This window comes from Homalodisca vitripennis, chromosome 6 (assembly GCF_021130785.1).
Source record: "Homalodisca vitripennis isolate AUS2020 chromosome 6, UT_GWSS_2.1, whole genome shotgun sequence".
Lineage (NCBI taxonomy): Eukaryota > Metazoa > Arthropoda > Insecta > Hemiptera > Cicadellidae > Homalodisca > Homalodisca vitripennis.
The window spans coordinates 112,279,114-112,301,526 of NC_060212.1; the positions used below are offsets into that span (position 1 = coordinate 112,279,114).

Below are 22,413 nucleotides of genomic sequence, written 5' to 3' on the forward strand. Positions count from 1 at the left end.
AAAGAACTTGATGCAATCCTTTGGAGTAAACCTTTGTGTCTTATTCCTGAAAACACAAATTACAATTTCGCAAAATGGTTAAACCTTTGTATTGAAGCAGATTATTATATTTAATTATACTATGACACGCTATGTGTGGAATTTTTAGTTCCATATTCAATAAAAAAAATATTAAATAGGACATTTAATAAAACAAGGGAACATAGCAATGGCTCATAGTGTTTTATTATTCAAACTATATGGTCTTTGTTTTACAAATCTATACATCACTTAAACATTCTACAGCTCTATTGACTTATGAAATAAAGGTCAGTTTTACATGAAGTAACTAAATTGGGAATTTCTTATATGTAAGGCCTATTAATATACATTTTGATTAGAGTATACTGATCATTTTTTAAATAATTTTCTAACATATCAATCAGTTTTTAAACATTATTTTAAAATAATGGTATTTTTATAGAGTTCAAAAATACACAACAAGTTTACTTGAACAGCTAAACAAAAGTTGTATTTCTTGTATTAATTATAAACTTTTAATTTTTACAACAATGGAATAATTTAATAGATAACAAAATCTTGGTACAATGCTTTATTAATATGCAATGGAAATACATGGAGAACTATTTCTTATCAATTAATTTTTCTCTTTTTCTTGTAATGAGATTTTATTAAGCTGACATCATAAAAAAGAAAAGTATACCTAATAATCTCTTCATAATAATATGATACAATATATTCATTTACATATCAGTTTATAAATACACAAACGTGATATATTTTATTAATAAAATGTCAGTTTACATGGTGAAATTTATACTTCAGTAAGGTTTTATTGTGGTAAAAAGGGGTTTATAAGTATATGACAATATAAAATTTGTATTTATATGTTTGTAAATACAACATAGTAAAGAAGTTTGTCAATTAGTAATAAAAATCTTTTCATGAATATCATGTGTTTTTCACTTGAACCAACTGTCTAATAATCCATGATAAAATACACAACTTTTTAATGGTCCAGAACAGTCTACAGACAACTTGTTTTTCAGTTTTAAAAATCTGTATTATGACTTTCCAGATACTATTTTCATTTTGTTTAACTGCACCAACTCATGATTTACTAATAATTAACATATTTAATCATTACTCTTTCCACTGTTTGTTTTACTATAGGCCTATGTTATATTTCTCTTAGATTTGCCGTTATTAAACTTGAATTCTCTGCTATCTAAAATATTTTAGCAAAGTTTCTTTTACGCATGGCCAAGATAAAGTTCATCTTGTTGCTAAAAATTTCAAACCTAATTATTTGCTGTAATAATTAAATCCAAAATATTGACAGTTTTAAAACATTTAACTGCAGTAGTTAATTATAACTTCTATAACAGTAAATAGTTCAATAGTGTCAAATTTACTAACAACACTAACAAAATGAACTTTGGCACATATTTGTTGAAAGTGACCACAATCACAAGCTTTGGGTTTCTGCTAACTGTACTTTGTTGTTTTGACTGAAATCCAATGAAAATGTGTGTCAGGAATACGTTGGATAAGGTCACTTAAATATTGAACTAATCTACACATTTATGCACAATGGTGTTTTAAAAATCAATGCTGTAAGAATTATTTTCACTTCCTAATCACAACCAAACTGAAGAATTTATACACTAATCGATAAATTGAAAAAGTATGTTTAAAAGGTTTCAAATATTTTATAAGAAAGTACTTACAGTATAAATGTAATAAAAGGAGTTCATGATGGAATAATGTGTAAAAGTCCATATTAGATGACTTTGTTTTCCACTTTCTCGAACAAAGGGAAAGGTCTGACCTTGAATTCAGGATGCATGTTGGCACCCAGAGCGCATGAAAATGCTACAGCAAACTGCTCAGAGTTGGACACCAGGTTCATGATCCTGTCAGGAGCACAGCATTATATTAATTTCATTCAGTTACTATTTTGCTGAAGTACTTTCAACTGAAAAAAATTTATGACTTAATCGTTTAAGGAATTATAAAAAGCAAACAAAAAGGATTTCATCTAACTTAATTCACTTAGCTCACTTAGTACTATTATAATGAACAATGCAATTTTATTTTGGTCTTTTTTTAAACATGTTAAACTTCTTCAATAATTTAACTAAAATAAACTTGGATAACTAAAATTTGTTTTGGGTACAATTATTAATTATGAATTAACTAGCTGTGAAACAAGCGAATATCTTAACTGATTACAGGAGGTAAATATTTGTTCAAGGTGAACAATAGGTCTTTTGTGAATTAACTGGACTTCAACAAAACTCCAGAACAGCTCTAACTTCTTTAAAAGGACTCTTTTCCAATACTAATTACAAATTGAGTTTCATTTGTTCACACATTTTTAGTTTCAATTAAAATATTTTCAAACCTACATTATAAAAATGTTATAATACCGGTAACATTAAACTTAAGTCTCCTAACCCAAACTAGTTTTAAACCTTATGGCAACGGTTTTACAGTATGGTAAATACTATTATTCTTGTCTATTAGAATCAGCTCATCAACTAAGGTTCAGAGAGCTAACATTGATATTTTAGGTGGTTGGGTACTTTCATGTAACTCTATTCATCAGTTCTTCTCATCCTTTAGCTTGTTGCCTGTATTAAAAGTTAGAGGGTTGACATTCTGTATTTTAGCTAGTTAAGTATAAATCTATGGATCCCAGATGTTGATTTTACGATAAATAAATAGATTACTTTCATTCATCAGATTGTTTCTTGGAGCTTGGAAGGTCAATATTCTATATTGTAGCTTGTCAAGTATTTTCATAACCTCCAAATAATAATCTTAAAGTGTGGCAATTGCAATTTTTCTCATTGACTATATTGTCACATGTGTCCCTAAAGGTCAAGTATAAAACGTATTTTCTAGCATTACTACAAATTCCTAGAAGTCCATTAAATCATTTTTTTATCTGGAAATAATATACAATATGAAATAGCACATACATTCTGCCTTCTAATACTAAAATTCTATAACAAGCGAATTAAAGAATTATCATAACATTAGAGACTATGTACCTGTCAAATGGCAATAATGTTGTTCCTTCGTACAAAGTCATGAAAACTTCAGGCATTTTCTTCTTTGAACAAAAAGTCTGTAATCAGTATTAAAACAATTAAAATCCATAGACAATGCACAATATTCTTCATTTTCATATTCATCAAAAACAGAGTTAGCATCAATACATTATTTACAACTAAAAGTCAAAACATTCACAGAAACTTCTATCAGCCATTATTAACGGTGTTGAACTCTTCCAGGCTATAAACAGTTCTTTTGCACTAGACATTTGAACGTTTTGTTCTTCAAACACTGAGGGCCATGGTTTTTGAGTTATCTTGGTAGCAAGTTGTAAAGTCTGGTACCTTATAAGATAGTTTCTATACAAACAGAGCTGATCTGTGGGCTGGCAAATTAAGGTCATCACCATGTCTTGTTTGAAGATTATGGGTATCACTGTTCCTCAAATGATTTCCTATTAAGGCCTGTTGAATTACCTGAATGATGTAAATAAACAACACAGTGAGCTAACAATGATTTGCATAGCACACTTTTACAAAACTAGAACTCGTAAGATGCACTATGCCATATTGAATAGGTATGTGTCTCAAATAATGCAAAGTAAGCTGTTCTGGTAGCTTATAGAGTGCTAAGAGTTTCAGTCTCTTTAAAACATAAAGTGCAGTACTGAGTTTTGAACACTACACACCAACATGTTGATCTAATGAGAGACCATTATCAATTGTAACACCCACATGTTTTCAGTGTACTTGTCCCAAATTTAATATCAAAGATACATTATCTTTATGTCTTCTCCATATGATGGATGCATTGAAGACCAAATTGTTGTTGAGGCAATATTCTTGAGCTCTAGTCATTGATTAGTAGGAGTCAATTTCCAGTGTCTGGCCCAATTTGTTGTTTGTGATGAGGACTGTGTCATATGCATATGATAATTGATATAAAAACTCCCCCAGATGGCCTTAAAGGTCTCCAATCAAAAACACATCACTGCACAAACATCACTGGTCCCAAAACAGATCCTTGTGGAGCATCTCTTTTAATCCTACAGGCTTGCATCTTCCAATTTTAATATCTCCTTTATAAACTTGTTCAATATCCACTACATTCCTCTTCCCTGCGAGTAGCTTTGAAACCACTTTCACAAAGCTGTGCCCTTGATGCCTAAAGAGTTAAATTTTGATAGTGATCTGTGATCAAGGCAGTCAAAGACTTTGCTGATGTCTAGGAAAACACTGCAAACAGTTTTTCCTTCTTCAAGGTTGTCTATGAGGTATTTTTTTATAAGCTCTGGAAAGATTATTTACAGTACTGTACCTTTATTATTATGTTTGTTTTATATCAAAATAGACCCAAATCACGCATTATCATACTACACACAACACCATACCATTACTATATAACACAAAAACAGAGTATTAACTATGAGATAAACTTAATGTTAGTTGTAATTTCCAAGGCTATTCTTTGAGAGAAAGTTTTCATGGTCAATGTTTTCTTGTTTTCTTTTTTTTTTTAATCATAAAGTTATTTAACACTGCACATAGAGAGTACATAGAGAGTAGAGAGTTGGTAGTCGCAGTGCTGACTGCTTTGACTTTTTGTCTCTCACAAGGTAGAAACAGTTTCAATCATCATTACTGTATCATTAAAGACCAAAACAGGAAACACGCTGTCATAGTATAGCGTAACTTTTACAAATTCTTGAGATTGTATTACTAACTAACCTGAGCCAGGGAGATGAAGTAGACCTGTCTGGAGTTGAAGGGTACCAAAGGTAGTTTAGTGTCTTGTAGCTCAACGATGGTGGAGAGTGAGAGGTTGGCAGCAGTGATGTCAGACAGGCGTTGGTTGAGAGTTAATCCAGGTTGTAACTGTCACAACAAACTCTTCATGTACCAAGAGAGACAGACTTACAGTTCTGTGTGTATGTGTGTATGGTTTATTACAGCAGGATATATTTACGTGTACTCTAATATACTGTTACAGATACTGTTACTTCTGAAGGTTGGATTGAAACATTTAACACTCCAGTTGACACGTTGACTGCTGTGGTTCACCGGTGATTCATAGCACACTATTAGTTGAGAACCCTACCGGATTTCAACAAACATACTTTAACAGGTTTTTATTGATTAAATCAGGGATTGAAGTGGCAAGAAGTTAAGTGAAGTAAAATAAAGAATATCTATTTTAGCATTCAAAGTTAGGGCTAAGAAGCCCTCACTAACATGTAATCCAGAACGGCTAAATAGTAACTTACTAACCACCAGAGGCTGGGCTAGCGGGGATCTTGCATGGGCAGATCGCTTAGCTGTCACCCATACAACAGTCTCGACTTTGATTTATTCAGTTATATCGCGATAACTGTGGTCTCTGGAAAACTGTACCATTAACAAGTAATTTTAAATGGCAAGGTACAGACTAGATCTTTACTTTTGTCATGTTTAGGAACTTTATTTAATAATTCAATATTGGTCTAGGTGAATATAAACAGTGTACGGCATGAAGTCATGGGTAGCTTATGACAGTTAAAAAGTAAACACTGTAAACTCCCTAACAGAATACGATCTGGTAGTTGCACTAATTTCACTTAGAATGCTCTAACCTATCAGATGCCATAGTCTGCCATCTGTATGATTCACCGATAAATCGTATTGCAGTGAAATAATACATCTTTATGAGCCACTGGTAACTCATATTGCAATATGAGAAAGATTACAAAATTTTACAACGCAGTGAACCTGTTAAGTAAGGTGATTTAAACAAATGGTTGATGAGACATTTGAACAATGCTTCCCAGTAGATGTAGGAGGACTGTAGATTACATCAAAGGATACAAACTTCAGGATAGGACTACTCTACTCACCTGGTACGAATACAACTGACTGTTTTCTCTGTGTGATTTGGTCCAGTTAAATTGCGAGTTACTGTTGTCCACAACAGTAGTATACGAAGGATTGGTGGCTTCAGATAGCATGACTCCGATCTTGCCTGTTGCATCAAATTTGATCCCTGCAGACAGGAGACATGTGATTAATTACAGTAGCTTGTAAGCCAAGGTGTCTGCGGAAAGTTAGGCTATATTGAAACTTACAACACTCCAGTTAAAGAGACAGGGTTAAACACATGCCAGACTTTGGATCAGCTTTAGAGGAGACTTCGCGTTGGCCACACAGCGGACAACATCCTGGTCCAGAGGCGATTCCAAATGGACTGATGTTTAACATTTTTAATTTCGATATAGATGTGAAGTTTCCCACCAAATTCCAACACTCCAAGTTAACTTTGATAGATGATAACATCATCTTACAGGCCAGCTTTGGTGGCACAGGGCTGTGATTCAGTTGCTCTGACTTGACACATACAGAGGATTCACAACTATGAGTCTTAAAATAATATATTCTAATGCTTGCTGGAGGTTGCTATGCTGTATCTGGTGAATTAACTACATGGCTTCAGTACTGTTTTATTCAACAAGCTTGAGAGTTAATTACTTCGGTTCAAAACTTCAACTTACAGAAAAAGATAACTTTATCACATTGACTGCGATGAATGCAGGTTACTAGTATTCCTTTTGCCCTAAATTCGGTACGTAAAATTTGTCATAATGAAGGTGTTAATTTATTTACTTTTTGCCAATATCTTCTATTCATATTTTCCAACATCCACAATTACTAAAGTCTTGGAGTATTAAACGTTTCCAAAACACCAGTAATTAAGAAGGCACCATCTGTCCACTTTAATTTTAAGACTCTTCTTAGCCATTCTGCTATTGGGCTGAGGGTAAACAAACACTGTTACTCTTGATGCTGAAGTACAATGAAAAGATATTTTAAAATAAATTTATGGCTATTAGATAACACCTCATTGCCATTGTTCTGTATGTGACTCTGTCAATGTTCTGTGATTTTTAAGGCAGTACAAGTTTTTCATAAATTGATTAATTGTCTTAAAATCCTTTTAATTAGCTGATATAAATTTGAATCTATAATGTTCGTTTTAGATTTGTTTCATGCAGAGGACTTAGATTTCCAGATTAGAATACCTTTATTTGTCATGCGTGAAAATTCATAACCAACTTTATTTCTGAGCATTGTTTATTTTATTTCATGATAATAGACATTTTAATTTGACATAACTTTTAGATTTTTAGTTGCTTTTATTTTGAGCCAGAAAAGTGATTTTTTGCTATTTTAATTCATTATTTATGTAAATACAGTATGATAACTTTATTCTATTTTAATTTTCAGACACCCTAACTGCGGGAATGTTTTAAAGAATTTTGTAGTTTTGTAAAACTTTAAGATCAAAGATATACTGATTTTATAATGTACAAATTTTGTAATACTATAAAATTGAACCTTAAAGTTAAACGTCAACAAATAAAGAGGCAGTGAATTTTATTTGTGTTTAGAGATTACTCTCCTTTAAGATATACTTGTAGCAATAATCAATTTGAGTTTCAACTAAAACAAAACTAAAAAAACATTAATTTACAATAACAAATATTATTAGTTGCCTGAACCATATTTCAACATAACTACTAGGGCAAGATTGACTGACCTGTATAGTCGAAGTTGTGCCCTAAGCCTCGAGCCAGAATATTCCCCAGCCTTGCCATTACAACATGTCGGGGTAACTGGCTATCATACACAGGACCCACCACAGCCAGAGGGATCACTGCAACAAAGTCTCAAGATGTATTCATTACCGAGGATATTAGATTTGGATCACTTTATCAAACCACTGGCTATCATACACTGGGCCCATCATAGCCAGGGGGATCACTGCAACATACAGTCTCAAGAAGCATTCATTACTGAGGATATTAGATTTGGATCACTTTACCTATCACTGGCTATCATACACTGGGCCCACCATAGCCAGGTGGATCACTGCAACATACAGTCTCAAGATGTATTCAATACCAAGGATATTAGATTTGGATCACTTTACCTACCACCGGCTATCATACACTGGGCCCACCAAAGCCAGGGCAATCACTACAACATACAGTCTCAAGATGTATTCAATACCAAGGATATTAGATTTGGATCACATTATCAAACCACTGGCTATTATACACTGGGCCCACCATAGCCAGGTGGATCACTGCAATATACAGTCTCAAGAAGCACTCATTACTGAGGATAGTAGATTTGGATCACTTTACCTACCACTGCTTGTAATAAACTTTTATTGTCCTTTTATACCCTCTAAGTTCCGCCCCAGGGTCCTTTAATAGAGGTGTACAGAAAATTACGTTATTCATATTTATACAATGAACAAACAGTATGGGGTCATGAAGGAAGATGGTTAAGGTTGAAAATATGTTTACATGTTACAAGAAGATGTACAGAAGAGTAATAAGAAGATCTTCTCTCCGGACATCATGCTAATCTATGTTTAGTATAAATGTTTTATCACTACCATCATAATTTATATAAAACGTTGAAATATTTAGAAAGAAATTATAATAACTTGTTTTCAATGCCCTCATCACAGACTATCCTTATTTGGAAATAGTACAATTGATTTGGTATAATAATATAAGGTGGTCGAACTGACTTGCACGATGAAGGAGATTAAGAAAGTAAGTCGGTCTTGTTGAACAAATTGACAAAGTACGTAGTGAAAATCATAGATTCACAATTAGTGCTTTTTTTTGGAATTTCTAGAAGTTTCAAGATCTTCTCTTTACTTGATTGTTATAAACATATGGGCTACGATAAGATTTGTGCTTACTCGGTGCTAATAACGTTCACTGACACCTACAAAACTCGCTGAATGGCTTTAGCATTGACATTCCTTAAATTTGACATTTGGCCATCTATAACTTTTGACATAACTCACTTAGAACACCATCACTCTTGATGTTTTATCTGTAAAAATGGCACATTCTTTAATGTATTTCTGTTGCGATATTCCTTTATGCTTACAGGAAATGAATAATGCTCCTTAATTTACGTTTGACAGAAGAATCAAGAGAGGTTATCATGTTTATATGAATGTAGCTCAGCGCAAACTGACTACATTAACTCGGCAGTGACATATTTTGCACGATCGACTACTGTACTCACCGTTGACCTGGTACTTGTCTAACCACAATGGCATGAGATCAGAGGGTCAAGAAAAACAGCCTCGTATAAATATGACGATCTATCTATTACTGCTGCTATACTGCATTCATGTAATGTTTTGTGCAAATATCTTTCTTACTGTTATTCTTTGCCATTTATGCACTAAGCAAATTTTGGAATTTTGACTTTTGGTTTGAAGAATCTTAAAAATTAAAATATACTAAAACTAAATATCTTAATATAGTTTTCCTTGGTTTTTGTTTTTAACTAACATAAAAAGTACTTAAATTGCTTTATTTTTGTTTCTGATATGTAGTAAACATTATTCCTCATAAAGAAACAAAAATAAACTAAGTAAATTTGGTTTTCTTTTAATTATTTGATTATTTTACACTAAACATAAAAGTATTTATATTTTACATCAAAGGATGTAAACAGAAAAAAAGTAAAATCAGTATTGTAAGCACAACAAAATTTACACTAGTGATGCAATTATCCTAAATTGATGGGACAAAGTATATTTCGGATAATTAAAATTTCAAATGATACCGACCACCCATTTAAAACTTGCCTCCAGTTGGTATTGATGTCTAAAAACTGAGCAGCAGCAACATCACATACAGATACATGTCTACAGCGGCGAAGATTGGCATTTACTGTTAGTTTTAGAATGCAAATTCCTAACATAAAATAACCTAATAGTATAATAGTGTAAACAGCACTAAGAACTTAGAACAAAGTCCTAATTTGATATACTGTACGAAGAAGATTTTACAAAATAAAGCATATTTATTTGTTAAAATTAACCAATATTCTGGCACAGCCATAGAACTATTGCTACGCCCAAATTCAGTCTGGTTTCTAGTAGTAATAACTTATGGTTTGTATTCTGCTATAATAATAAAAAAAATGTTGTAGTAAAACCCTATGATTTCCATAGTTAAAATTTTAGTTGAAGAACTTGTTTTAAAACGGATTCATACTGATGGATTTATGGATAATAAACTCATTTTATTCTAATAATGTACTTTGGTTAACCCGGGCTTTGATTAACCACATTCCAGATAATTGCAGTCATAGGTATCTAAAAAACATAATGATATAGAACCAAAACTTTACTAATTTGTCTCCTCACACAGAAGAACATATTTTAAAATCCAAAACCGTGGACCCAGACTAACAACGCTGTCCTGAAGTCGGCACATGACTTGTGTTGCAGTAAAAGTGTTACAGAATATGAAAAATGAATCTGATATAATGATCCATTAAATTATACTATTATGTGCAAACTAAAAATCGTAGTAATAGAAAACTAAAATCTAACTATAAGTTAAAATATACCGGCTATTTGTTTGTATAAACATGAGTATATAATTTAAAATAATAACAATCTGTTTATCTGTTTTTTTTTTCTTTTTAAACAGAAAATGGATTGCAGCTAAGTTTTTAATTGTTTTAACATAATTTTCTATGAATCATAAACATTATTTAAACCAAAATAAATTTTTCATTACGTCTATTTAGATAAGGTACTGAATATTTTTTTTAACTGATCAGTCGCTATCAATAGACTTTATTATAATGATTAAAAACTTACTGAAAGTATTTAGACCATATATATATGCAGAATGTGTAGAGAATGCCGTCAAAAAGTGTGGCCACCTGCAAAAAGAATGGAAATGGTTGTTAGTTTACGAGTATTATAAAACTATAAAACTTGCAAGTTTCATTTTGGTTGTAAAGGTTTGACATTGCACTCTTCAAATACATTTTTGGTTTGAAGTTTGTTTCTCTGAATGATAGATTCAAAACATTAAACTAAACTGTATTTTTAAAGTAGTCTTAATCAATTTGTAGAGATTTATTAAAGAAATAATACATTTTGTGTGCATTATACTACAAAATAAAAGCAAACACTTTTTTCATCAAAAGGAACTCACGTTTAATTTCCAAAAATTAAGACACTATTGCATACATGCAATTAGATTTTTTTTCAAAACAATAGTTTAATTCTTTACATGATTTAAATTCCTTATATAAACTGAACTTGTGTTGGGAAACTGTTAAACTTTCAATAATAGGGCATTGTAAAACAAAATAGGCAAAGTCTGATATTAGCCACCAGCAAAAAACCTCATACAGAGCATATAGCAGAGAATGAGAGATGATAATACAATGTGCCGTAGTGTATAAAGCTTTATTTATACTCTGTAATGGGATCAGAAACTACAGTTACTTGAATAAATAAAAACAAAATAATAAAACTGTTGTTCTTAAGTTAAACACTTCACACTGTATTGGGCTTGGACTAGCTAATGGTATTAAAACATTAATTACTGCAGATTGCGAGAAGTGTTTTTGTTGAGTTGCCTCGTTCGACACCTAGAAGCATCGGTCCACCTGGTTTACACAAAAGTTGTATCAGTCTAAATCTATACTTGATGTGAAACCGCTGAAACATTCCCTGTTAATAAAGCAACCAATATTGCTATAGATATTATCACATAACGTAGCTATGGCGGGAAGGGTTGATTCAATGTGAATGTTGAGTGTAGCTCCAGTTCACATTCCTCTTGGTGCAGCATCTAGAATCTGACGTTGTCACAGACTTGACTCCTGGAACCTGGAGTCATGTCCGTCTGAGGAGATCCAATAAAAGTCAGTGACAAAGAAGCTCAAAATTAGACAATAGACAATAGACAAACATCTTTATTTGTAATTTCATTAAGAAATACAATGGCGTCACAGTAGTAAAAAAGAATTTCTTGCTTTACAAACTTTCAGATTTTGTTCAGGTAGTGTTGCGTCCCAGTTGATCTAAAAATTCCTTGATTGAGTATACTGGTCGTTCCACTAGAAAGTCCCAGAGTGTTTTCTTTAGTTTGTTCACTGGCGTAGTCTTCAGGTAAAATGGAAGGGAGTTGATAATTTTGCGACCAATATATGAGGGTTTCTTGCTGTATTGGGTTGTGTGATGGGCAGGAAGACTGTAGTCGTTTGCTCTTCTAGTATAATAGGAGTGAAAATCCTCATTCCTAGGAAGGTCTAGTTCCTTTGCATACATGACTACGGCATGGATGTAGAGTGCTGGAACAGTTAGAAGCTTTAGGGATTTAAAAGCTTCCCTGCAGCTATCATTGTAGTTTAGTCCTGCAAGTGCCCTGACAGCCTTTTTCTGGAGAACTAGGATTTTGTTAAGATTTCCTTCAGATGTTCCTCCCCATGAGATCAATCCATACCTTATATGTGACTCAATCACAGCATAATATGTTGTTTTAGCTGTTTCTAGACCTCCTATCCACATAATTCTCTTCACCACATAAATTCCAGACGAAAGCTTTTTAGATAAGTTGTGTAAATGAACTCTTTTCACCGTTTCGACATCAGAGACTAATAGGAATGTGAACTGGAGCTAAACTCAACATTCACAGACATTTTCAGTTCTAATCGGAACATAGAAAACAAAACATGTACACCTCCCGTTAATCCATATCTTGCCAAACAAAAAATTTTGTTAAATTAACACTTTCAGTAGAAAATAAAACTGTAAAATAAGAGTCTCAGACAACATTTTAATTATTTCAAGAAAAAATATGTGTTTTAAATTTAAGCATGTTCATTTCAATTACAAATTTAAAAAAATAAAAACATATGTTGTTTAAAATATTTGTTGAAATTTTTGAAATAATTCAACACATTATACATAAAAAGACTATTAGCAATAACTAATGTTATTTTAAAAACAGAAAATAATGTATGACAGAGCAGGTGACCAAACAATCTCTTTGAGTCTAAATTAGAGATAGCAAAGGTTCAAATCCTTCACAGGCCAAAAAACTTTTGCAGCACTGTCCAGCTCGTACTCCACAAACACTCCCCCAACCTCTGTTTGTTAAGTTTCCTACACAGATCTACACATATGGAACTTGGTCTTCGGAGAAAAAGCAGAATGGGAATAAGAAGAGATCGTCTCACTTGAAAAATACCTACAAACCAAAATTTGTTGTAACACAAAAAGATTTTTTATTACTTAGGACAAGAAGCTAAGTAAACCCTTAATCATGTTGAGTTCTAAAAGGACCATTCCAGAGTGCTAACAGGATGTTAAGGATGCGTGGAGGCCGCCTCCTGTTGAGCTTCCATGAGGAGGGACACTATATCACCTTGGTTGAAGGGGAGGCCAGCTCTGTTCGAGACTCAGTAAAAGCTAGTAGGTTATAGCACCCCATTTTTAGGCTAGCAACAGACTTTAACACTACAGAAACTCCAGTTCCTTCCACAGTCATCCTCCACAATTGACTATACCTATCGACCAGCCCTTTCCACTCCAAAATCTCAATATTTGTGGTTAGTTATACGCCTTTCCTGGATTGGAGTGCCTCGATTTAAGTGACACATCGGTTTTTGTGCTACTCATTATAGGTTCTACTGATAGGTATAACAAGCACGAAGCAAACCCTCCAGAGGAGAGTCTTCTGTGCATTTTGCTTACTTAGTTCCTCACAAAGATCCAAGTTTTTTTAATGGACAGAATAAAACTATAAGAATATTGCCCTCCTTTTGAAGTACACATATAAAATATTGTTTGTGATCGTAATGTAATTTCAACTATTTACTTCATTGATTTACATATATCTGCAGCACATTTGTGATAATTTTCAATCCAAAAATGTATTGTTAATCCAAACTGGATTCAGTACCAATCAGATTGGATTAACAGAACTCTACCTTAGTTGGTATATAAAATAATATTTTATTGTTAAGTGTTCCATTATAAAATAAGTATGTAACTCACATGACATCTACAGAGTCAGGGTCCAGGGTATATCGGGAGTAGAGTAGAGTCTGGTATTGTCTCACAAGACAAACAGAGTCTTCCAGGTAGTGCTTCTTGTTTAGGTTACACTACAAAATATAATGATATGATTAGTGCCTGTGTGAGGTGAGTGAAGAAACTAAGTATATAGTTATGTCAGAGAAGGTAACCTGGAAGTGGACAGTTCCCATCCCACAGCAATCTGCCACATACATCTAGCTTTACATAAAACCTCCATTGACAATGTTTAAAACTTTTCTTGCTAGACATAACTGATGTATGGTTTTGTTCTACGGGCAGCAAGAGTTCTGAAATTCTATTTGCTAAGCTACATTGCGAAACTTGATCATTTTTTACTTACATAATGGATAGAACCTAACAGCAAGAATTCAAAGAATCACTATCCATCGTTCTCGTACCCAATGCTAGAAAGTTGGAAATGTTCCTGCTCAAAAATTGTCGGTAGACTAGCACAAACATTTATTGGCTGGGCACCACATTCTAATAATTATATAACACCAAACTTTTGTATTTGCAGTCAGTCGCGTAGTGAGGATTTTGGCGCCATGGAGCGACTCAGTCGCTGGCGCCCCTTCCCCAACTTTTACCTACATGATCAATCAGTGGCGACAGTTCACCTCACTACCGTAACAAACCTTTCTTGGCCATCATTTCATCAGCAATGTAAGGCGTCTTTGACCAAACATCATTTTTTATAATAACTTACAGTCTACTATTCTTTATAAAGTTTTGTTCCTTGTAAGAGACCTAGTTTACGTGTATAGCAATATGTATTTAAATCTCAATTCAATTCCATAGGGTTTGGAATGAAAGTACAAATTTCAATATATTTAATAAATATGTATTGAAAACCCTAGTTTAAATATGAGCACATTATCTAAAACGTGAACATAGTAGTTAAGTAGTTACAAAACCAACTCGCATATTACTATCTTAACTAATCTTCTTTTGTGACTTCATGCTAGCAAACTGTGTTATTGTGTCGTCCAAGTTGATGTGCCTGGCTCTGCTGCGCTCTATAGATATGGTTGCCAAGGCACTCAGACGTTCTTGGGACATGGTGCTGCGAAAATAGTTCTTTATCAGTTTAAGTTTTGAAAATGATCTCTCTGCACTTGCATTTGTAACAGATAGTGTCAAAAAAATCAAACAAGCATTCACAACATCTGGAAAGCTGGAACCAACTTGAGCACGCACTATTAAAGTATCTGCAAGATCCCTTATACTTTTGAGTTTTTCCACGCGACTTAAAAAACAAGTTTTTAGCCTTACAAGCTGTGGACCTAAGTTAAGGAAGACGTCATCTTGGTAGTTTAATATCAAAATTTTGCTTGATTCTAAGATTTCTTCATCACCTGCTCCAACTAAAACAGAAAGCTTCAGACATTGGAAACTACTAGTAATGTGAGTAACAGCCTCAAAACGCTCTGTCAGCTGTGTTGTGATTATGTCAAGGCTACGGTTGAACACCTCAACCCGGAAACGTTTCTCATTGTCTTTAATAGGGTCATCAACTTGCACTTCATCAAACATTCTTGTCTTCTTTTTTGTTCTTGAGTCAATGAAATGTGGTACAACTTTCCATTGCAAACAAAGCTTAGTTGCATCTGCTTTAACTGTTTGCCACTCATTCCTAAGTTTGTTAATTTTTGTTTGAGATTTACGAGCATTTTTGTTGCGTGTTCCAAGTCTTCTTCGGTACTTTGAAGTTTTTTAGAAATTATGTCCATAGTTTCAAGCAACACACTTTCAATAACTATCAATATTACTATGATATTGAAAACAACATTTGATAAGTATTCTGATTTCTGGCTTTCCACTTCCAAAAAGCCCCCGAACGCTTCTTCTATGACTAGTTGTACTGGCCTGTCGCCTTGGTCAGTTTTTATCTTTATATAACGAAACACTGTACTCAGCTGGTCGGTTTTCGCTATATCTTGAGTTGTATCAAAGATAATAGACACATAGGGACTTTTTTTCATTTCTTCCTTGATTTCTTTTTTTATCTCTTTGGAAATCAGGTTGATCAGCTAATTTTTAATCTGAGGACTAAGGTAGTTAACACTACGTTTTGGTAACTTAATTAAATCTGCAAGGACCTGGTCATATCTTGCTAGCATATGTATTATCTCAAGGAAATTTCCTTTCGATTTAGTTGCATCTTCATCGTCATTACACAATCTGTGCTCTCTCAGTGGTAAGTCGTTTGTAGCTAACGTAATAATGACGTCCACCACTCGCCTTAAAACTTGTCTCCAGTAATCAGTGGCTTTTTTAATCTCCTCCAGATTCTCACTATCAACTGTTAGGCCTAACTGCCAGCGATAGTATATTTCACACGCAATTGCATGACTTTGCGAATCTTCTTCATGGTATTTTATGTTTCGACTTAAATGTGCCCAATCAGACGTACCTTTCGAAAATCCCACATCAGTATAGGCCATATTGAAAAGCCAGCATGGCTGACAATAGCAAACATTGAGGATGTTTGAATAGCATAACCAATTATGTTTTATTCTCAATTGGTTTTCTTTATTCTTTTGAAAATACCATTTCTCGTCAAATCCCCTATTTTTATTTCTCCCTTCTGATTCTTTTGAAAATGGCCCTTTAGGCTGATGAGGGCCTAATTTTATTATTTGCCGTTTTTGTTTGGCTGTAAGAGTGTTTTCAAAATTACCTTATCAGAAGAACTTATAACAGCTGTTACATTTTCTTTAAGGTTCAACTCGCAATCAGTACCTTCAGCTTTAACTAGGCCTACCTTAGAAAAAGGTTCCTGAAGAAGGACGTGGTCTTCTGCATCTTCAGGTAAGCCTACCTGAAACAGGTAGTTCAAACAGGTAGCCTACATCAAACAGGTGTTTGCTCCAAGTCCTCATCGCTTGTAGGTACTTGTGAGCTACAAGTGGGTTCTTGAGAAACTGCAACTACTGAAGTGTCCCTCGAAAAGTAGGTAGATAACTTCTTTACTTTCTTAAGTTCAAGATTTTCTGCGTGACCTTTCTCTAACCTTCGTTTCCGATACTCAGCACCACTTAGTTTTTTTGACATTATATACCAAAGGTAATAAATGAACACCACACAAATCACATCACAACAAAATAAATAATATAATCAATACTTTGCACTAACGCTAAATCTGCAATCACTACGCAAAGGTAAATTGAAGTAAGTCAATCACTCGGTGGGTCTTGTCTCAGCCAAGGTCAATGACAGACTGACTGACACAAAGACACTGCGCGGCCGTGATGCGCGTGGAAGGGGCTGCTTCCCGCAATTTTATCGTCCGCCCGCCCGCCGCCCCCCTGTCGCCCCCGCCCCCGCCCTGGAGCGGTCGCTCCACTCGCTCCTCTGTCGCTACGCCACTGTTTGCAGTAGTTATTGTTATTAACTACGTTAATGTTATTATATGTAAATTTTATAATGTATCATACAAATTTTTTTATTGTGTATGTAAATTATTTAAATCCTGTTAGACTTTAAATAAAATATGATTTCAAATTATTGAAAAATGTTTAAACTTATGTTAATACTATTTTTACTTTAATCAAACTTTTTGACAGTTCAAAACCTCTTAGCATTTAATGTGTTTACTACCGAAGTGTACAATAGTAGTATTTGATGGTCGTTCTAAGTGATAGCCACAATACAATCTTGAAAATAAGTACCATTTACTAATGAAGAAAATAGAATACAGAACTATTTATAACCCAATACTTACAGACTGATATATTTTATCCTTACGGGTTATGTAAAGGGGAAGTAAAGACAAACTTTTATAAACATTCTTTGATCAATTTTGTATAAGACATCCCACTTCAAATATAATACCAATTCTAATACAAATCCTAAGTTTCTATGTTAAATAAAAATATCTCCACATTTCTGTTACAAATTTTAATTTATGATAGATGATTTGAAAGGATAACAGGATTCAGACATCTTCAATGTTTGAAATGTTATAAGAAGATAACACTACATTTTAAGGATTTTAAATTACCCTCTTCTTGAGGTGCCAAAAAACCAAAAACAATTTTATACATAAAAATATTACAAGTTTATAGGTTAAGTTAATAGAAAAAGTACAAATCATAACACTACACAATTCAGGCACACTACACAAAACATACGGTTCACAAGAAAAGGTGAAATACTGAGAGAAAAGATTCATTCTTTAGTCTGTCCCGTTATCCACCCACATATGTAACTTTATTCTTTGTCTAAAGTAAATTTTAAGGACTGACAGGAAAAATCATCACAGTTAAAATAATACAATATATTGAGTATAAAAATATTTTGGAGTTTCAAAATCATATTTAATCCCTCTCTTTTGTTTTGTTCCGAAAGATTGTAGTTGATGAAGATGGACAGAAAAAAAATACTGACCATACAATATTAAAAATTGAGGCAAACCTTTCCTAATCAATTTAATTTCAAAACACCAATAATATTTTCTCTAAACTTTATTTTATTACTGAACCAAATAGTTAAGTACATAAACACAAAATACAAATTGTATCAATAAAACACAAATTTGACACTTAATACTCTGATGGTTTTTGAAATTTAATGTTTAGGTAATAATAGGAACATATTGAACAAGAGCAAATTAAGTAAATTTTAATATTTATAAATTTAGCAAATAATTGTAATTTGTATTGTTATTACAATCAATAAATATGAAAATTCATACTTTTAAAATTAATTTTTGCTTTATAATATGTAATAATAAAATCATTGAATTACCTGCTCCAAACTTGTGTTGAGGAAAGATTCATCGAACATTTTAGGAAGTTGAATGGACATGAAGTTGAGTTTCATCTCAACTTGATTACGTGTCTTGTTATCTAGCCAATCTGCTTCTACCAACTTTTCTTTCATTGTTGCCTTAAGTTCGGAGTACAACGACGTAACCTGCAGTATCACAGTAAGACATCAGTTTTGTGCAGAACTCGGTAGGGGAGAGTTATAGTTAAATAGTGTTCTAAATACAGGCATTTGAACTCTGAAACTAAGTGAGACAGGAAATCCCTCTCGCACCACATCTAGCTTTGAATTCTGACTCTGGCAAGGCCATGTCAACGAATGGATTTGGTGCACCACATCAGTTTTATTCCCTTTTTGTTTAATGCTTTTAAGGGTTTAGCCTATACAGTAGAGGAACAATTAAATTAAGTTTATTCAAGATAATAGCTAAAGTAGCTATGGTTGGAAAGATTGAGTCAATATGAATGTTGAGTTTAGCTCCAGTTCATCTTCCTCTTAGTGCAGCGTCTGAAATCGGACGCTGCCACAGACTTGATTCCTGGAATCTGCAGTCATGTTCGTATGAAGAGATCCAATATAATTCAACAATGAAGAAGTTCAAAATTAAATCTTTTCATCATTTTGACATCAGAAACTAATAAGAAGGTGAATTGCAGCTTAACTCGACATTAACATTGAATCAACCCTTCCCACCATTGATTGCTATGTTATATGTAAAACTCGGATGCTCCAACGTACTTAGAGATTGTGTCTAGTACATTGTAGTGCAATCAACTATTCATTTATGAGAATTCCTCTTCATCTAGATTATACTATATAATGTTAGTCTAGGTGTCTCTGATTTGAAACAATGTAAAGAGTTTATTTTGAGCTTCTTTGTCATAAATTTTCTTTGGATCTCTTCAGACAAATATGACTCCAGACCCCAGGACTCAAGTCTGTGACAGCATCAGATTCGAAGACGCTGCACTAAGAGGAAGGTGAACTGGAGCTAAACTAAACAGTCACATTAATTGGTAATATTGCAGAATTCAAATATGACTCCAGACTCCAGGAATCAAGTCTGTGACAGCGTCAGGTTCCAGATGCTGCACTAAGAGGAAGGTGAGCTGGAGCTAAACTAAACAGTCACATTAATTGGTAATATTGCAGAATTCAAATATTAAATTTGAAGTGCAATTTTTTTATACAGAATACTTTAATACCATAGTGTTTCAAAATGAATATCGTGGTTTTAACACTTCATAGTATTTATAACATTCTACTTACAATTTTATATTATTACATGAAAGCGTAATGCATAAAAAAAACATTATTCAATTTCACGCTTTTGCATTATTAATAACATATTATAAGATTGTAGGATTGCGTATGTTTTAGGTTGTTTAAATTGGAATATTGAAACTTCCTTTGAGACAATAACACTCTTTGTAGAATGCTAATGTTTAGATGGAATTATACTATGTGCTTTCTTACTATTAGCATTTTATTTGTAATAGTATTTTCACTTGTAGGAGAAGGTAAGGGCGAAAATTAAACATGTTTTTATTTATTTATGACAGAGTTATGGCTGTTTTAATTATAGTCTGACTACAAAATGGCTTAAATTGCTTACTAAATGCCTGCAATTTTATGAGGAGTGGAATAATGTTTTTCCTCTTACGTATTCAGGAAAACTATCTTAAAATGTGTTAAGAAATCATTATATTACATTTTTCTTTAGTTTTATATTTTTTTCATTCCTTTCAAAATGAAGAATATTCTTCTCATTCTAAAATTTGAAAAATACTCCAATATAAGAAGTAGACAAACATTAACATCACTCTCATTAGGTTGTTTTAAGCTACAACAAATTTGAGATCTTTAAGTTTAACAATTTCCCAGGAGAAAATTCCCGAGTGCCTGTGTTGGAGGGTATTTTTGCCTCCTAAATCGCCTAGTGTGTCAGCCTCCTCCTAAATAATTTTATATATACTCCACTGCCTTGTGCACTGTTCAAAATGCCTCTTTTTTAATGTCAGCAAAAAGCATGCTCTTGTACATTGCAAATTTTCCTACAGCTTTTCCTAAACCGATTCCAGTCAGTCATTACCTGAGTCCGCAGATCCCTGTCAGTATCTGCAGGGAAGGTTCCGAGATACAAGTTGGACACTACAGCTGGCATGAGACTGGCAGCCACGTGCAAACAATACTGCTCGCGATCACATGGGCTGTGGCTCAGCATCAGGTCTGCGTACAGGTCGTGTGCAAACACTGCTAGCAGAGAGTTCTGTACAGTCCTGGCCACAACATCACATTTATTAGGAGCTTTACAGATGTAAAGCAACATAAACGAATGGTTGCAGTAAAATCATGCAATCAATAAAACAAGACCCGAGTTCCAACAACACTTTTCAATTATTCAATGACGATAACTTGCATTCTATTAAAACACAAAGATTTTGCATAATGTAATTCTTTTGATTTAATTTTTTCTATATTAGAAATCAGAAAATAATTAGTCATAATAAGAGAAAACTGAGAGCTCTAAGAAGAATAGGTTTAAGAATAAACTTTACTGTCATCAATTTACTGAGATCAATTCCAGCCCATCTTAGAGCAGAACCAATGGCTGATTGCAGAACTAAATGGACGATTTGACGATCTCATCATCAAATTAAGGCATTACAGCATTCTTGAATCAGCAAATAAGCTGTCAAAATACACTCCAATTTGACAAACAATAATGACAGTATCTATTTAAAAGAGGCTTTGGAGGGATACAATTTAAAAAGATTAAACCTACACGGACTACATACCACAGTCAGACATCTATAGACTTTATTTGTACTAATCTATGTGAGGATGAAATATCACATAGAGTTATTAAAACAGGGCTATCAGACCATACAGCACAGGTGAGTATTGTCCAGATAGAAACACAGAATGATCAATCACAGAGTACAAGGAGGGTTTTCAGTCAGAGTACAATGAACAAACTAAGAAATATACTGGCTGCTCAAGATTGGGTACAAGTTATGGGGGCAGCAGACACAGAATCAGCTTTTAATGCATTCAGTACTGTGATGAAATTTGCCATTGACACAGCATGCCCATTGAAAACAGTAAAGAAACAAATAAACACCATAAAACGCATATGGAACTCTGACTGTGATACACTTAAAAGAATATACCTTGAAGCACTTAATAAAGAAATAATTACAGGCAATCCCGAAGACAAAAGAGAAACTGCAATCAGAAAAAGGGCATATGACCTAAAACTAAAGGAGCTAAGAAAGGAAAACAATTCGGACCTTGTAAATAAAGCTAACAATAAGCCTAAAGCTCTATGGAAAGTAATTAACTCTGAGAGAAAAGACAAAGTGACCATCTCCCTCCCAGATAGCATAAGTGTAGGAGAGATATACAGTACACCTGACAGTATTGCCAACTCTCTAAACAAGTTTCTTTCCACAATAGCAGAGAAAACACTTTATCATAGTAAGAACCAACATGGAAACACTATAGAATCTGACACGCAGCACGCATTTGACCAAAAACTGCAGTTCTCTAACGCCACTGAAGAAGAAGTAAGAAACATTATTAATACAATGAAACCAAAAACTTCAGCTGGAGAAGATGAAGTAACTTCTATAGTCATTAAATTCTGTAAAAACGAAA

At 33.4% G+C, this 22,413-nt stretch overlaps 1 protein-coding gene across 1 annotated transcript in view; it reads right to left on the reverse strand.

Annotated features, from left to right (window-relative positions):
- Positions 1-203: 203 nt before the first annotated feature.
- Positions 204-22,413, reverse strand: part of LOC124365520 (endothelin-converting enzyme homolog) — a 40,233-nt gene continuing 18,023 nt past the window's right edge. Inside the window, exons 4-13 of the mRNA XM_046821505.1 lie at positions 20,846-21,032; positions 18,733-18,900; positions 16,748-16,804; positions 13,942-14,051; positions 10,744-10,808; positions 7,630-7,746; positions 5,933-6,078; positions 4,791-4,937; positions 3,060-3,136; positions 204-1,916 (exon numbers count right to left, since the gene is read on the reverse strand). Of these exons, the coding sequence (XP_046677461.1) occupies positions 1,784-1,916; positions 3,060-3,136; positions 4,791-4,937; positions 5,933-6,078; positions 7,630-7,746; positions 10,744-10,808; positions 13,942-14,051; positions 16,748-16,804; positions 18,733-18,900; positions 20,846-21,032 (1,207 nt within the window). The 3' untranslated portion in view covers positions 204-1,783. The remainder of the gene's footprint in view (positions 1,917-3,059; positions 3,137-4,790; positions 4,938-5,932; positions 6,079-7,629; positions 7,747-10,743; positions 10,809-13,941; positions 14,052-16,747; positions 16,805-18,732; positions 18,901-20,845; positions 21,033-22,413) is intronic.